General features: G+C 59.4%; 1 protein-coding gene across 1 annotated transcript in view; it reads right to left on the bottom strand.

Annotated features, from left to right (window-relative positions):
• Positions 1-315: 315 nt before the first annotated feature.
• The window catches only part of LOC104527941 (death-associated protein kinase 3-like), a gene marked incomplete at its 5' end in the record, with an annotated part of 3,028 nt that continues 1,528 nt past the window's right edge, over positions 316-1,815 (bottom strand). The window contains 3 exon segments of the mRNA XM_010171795.2: positions 316-858; positions 1,068-1,113; positions 1,702-1,795. Of these exon segments, the coding sequence (XP_010170097.2) occupies positions 316-858; positions 1,068-1,113; positions 1,702-1,795 (683 nt within the window).

Below are 1,815 nucleotides of genomic sequence, written 5' to 3'. Positions count from 1 at the left end.
GGAGCAGACGAAGGGGCAAGCCAAGCAAGAGCCGCTCGCAGGAAACCAAAACCCAGGTGAGCACAAGGGAAGCCCCCTGAGGCCCGAGGTGGGGGGTCCCCATGGAGGCACAAGGCCCCCCGGCACATCACCACGAGCCCAGCAGAGGCCGGGGACATTTACCGAAGGCTGTCGGTGGAGCAGCTCCTCAGGTGAGCAAGGGGCAGAGCCATCGAGGTCCCTTCGGCGCTGCCAGTCGCTGCACGTCAGCGCGGGGAACCCGGGAAGAACGTCCCAAGCTCAGCCCCGGGGCAGCCGGCCCCGGCCCCGGCCCAGCTAACGGATGCTGCCGTCTCCCTCGCCGCTCTGCAGCTTCTCCCGCTCAATGGAACACACCAGCTCCTGCACAAACTTCATCTCTGAGGCCACTTGTTTGGCCAACGCCTCGTAGTGGTTCTCCAGCTTTCGGTAACGCCTCTTGAGGCCGTTGGCCACCTGCACCACGCTCTTGGTCTCCTCCTGTGCCTGTTTCTTCAGGGTCTCCGTCTTCTGCAGCTCCTGACGGATCTGGCGGAGGTCCTGGCTGATGCTCTCATTCTCCTCCTTGTACCATGACTCCTTCTCCTCATAGATGGACAGCAGGGCCTCAATGTCCTCCTGGAAGGACTTCTTGTTCCTCTCCAGCTCTCGGAGGCTTTCCTCAGCTGCAGCCACCTCCTCCATGACCTTGGAGAAGCGCTCGAAGTTGATGTACGTGTTGTTTGGTGGCATGCTGGAGTGGGATTTGATGGTGTACTCCTTCAGGCGCGTGGTCTTCAGCCGGCGGCGCTCGGGCTTCTTGGAGTTGTCTTCATTGCGGACGTTCCTCCTCTTGATCACCTGCAGAGAGGGACAGACACAGGTGTGGGGCACAGCCCGGAGAGCAGGAGCCAGCCAGCCTTGGCACCCACTCGTGGTGACACCAGTGGCACCAAACCAGCCCCAACCTGGCGCTGGAAGAGCAGTGGAGAGCTGTTGGTGTATCAACACCCACCCTTGACTTCTTGGATGTTTGACACCCAAAAGGTACCAATTCTTTAACTTCTCACCTTAATCCAAGGGTGTTCCAGGCTTTGAGCGATGGTCATCCGCTTCCTACAACGACAGCAAGGCTGTGAGCGAGGGGTAGGGGCTTTGCTGCCTCTTTTCCTCTTAAACTTCTGGAAGAGCAGCTCGGATCCTACCACCCTTGGGGCACAGATGAGCCCAAACCCACTGTACTCAGGGGCCACCCCAGACAAGGGCCACATCCAGCTCCCATGTCCTCAGCCAGCGTCCCACGAGGAAATACACGGAGAAGATCCCACAGGAACCTCCCGACTGATGTCAGATCACACAGCACCGCTGCTCCCACCCCAGCCCAGGGTCCTGGGTGCTCAGGTCAGCCCTTGACCCCTTCCAAACCCCATTCCTTCCTTTTCAGCTGAGCAGCTGCACCCTCAGGGTGATCCCAGAATTCATCCCATGCCTGATGCAAGGGAGAGACTTTGGTTTCCAGATGTTTCATAACACCAAATCCTACACGCAGCGGGAAGGAAACGGGGGGGAAATGGGATTTATAAACATTTTCAGGAAAAACGGCCGGGGGGGGGCAGTGGGTGGGCTCAGAGCTAAACCCTAGTTGGGCAGGAGGGACCATCTCCTCTCCCAGGGGAACCCCCAGCTCCACTCCCTGTCTCTCACTTGGGGTCCTTGACAAGCAGGCGGCGGATGAAGTCCTTGGCCAGCTCGCTGGTGTTGCTGAAATACTCCTCATCGAAGTCGTAGTTGACGGCGGCGCTGGTGGTCAGGGGCCCT

This window comes from Antrostomus carolinensis, unplaced genomic scaffold (assembly GCF_000700745.2).
Source record: "Antrostomus carolinensis isolate BGI_N321 unplaced genomic scaffold, ASM70074v2 scaffold43290, whole genome shotgun sequence".
In the NCBI taxonomy this organism is placed as follows: Eukaryota; Metazoa; Chordata; class Aves; order Caprimulgiformes; family Caprimulgidae; genus Antrostomus; species Antrostomus carolinensis.
This window is presented reverse-complemented; position numbering and strand designations above follow the sequence as displayed.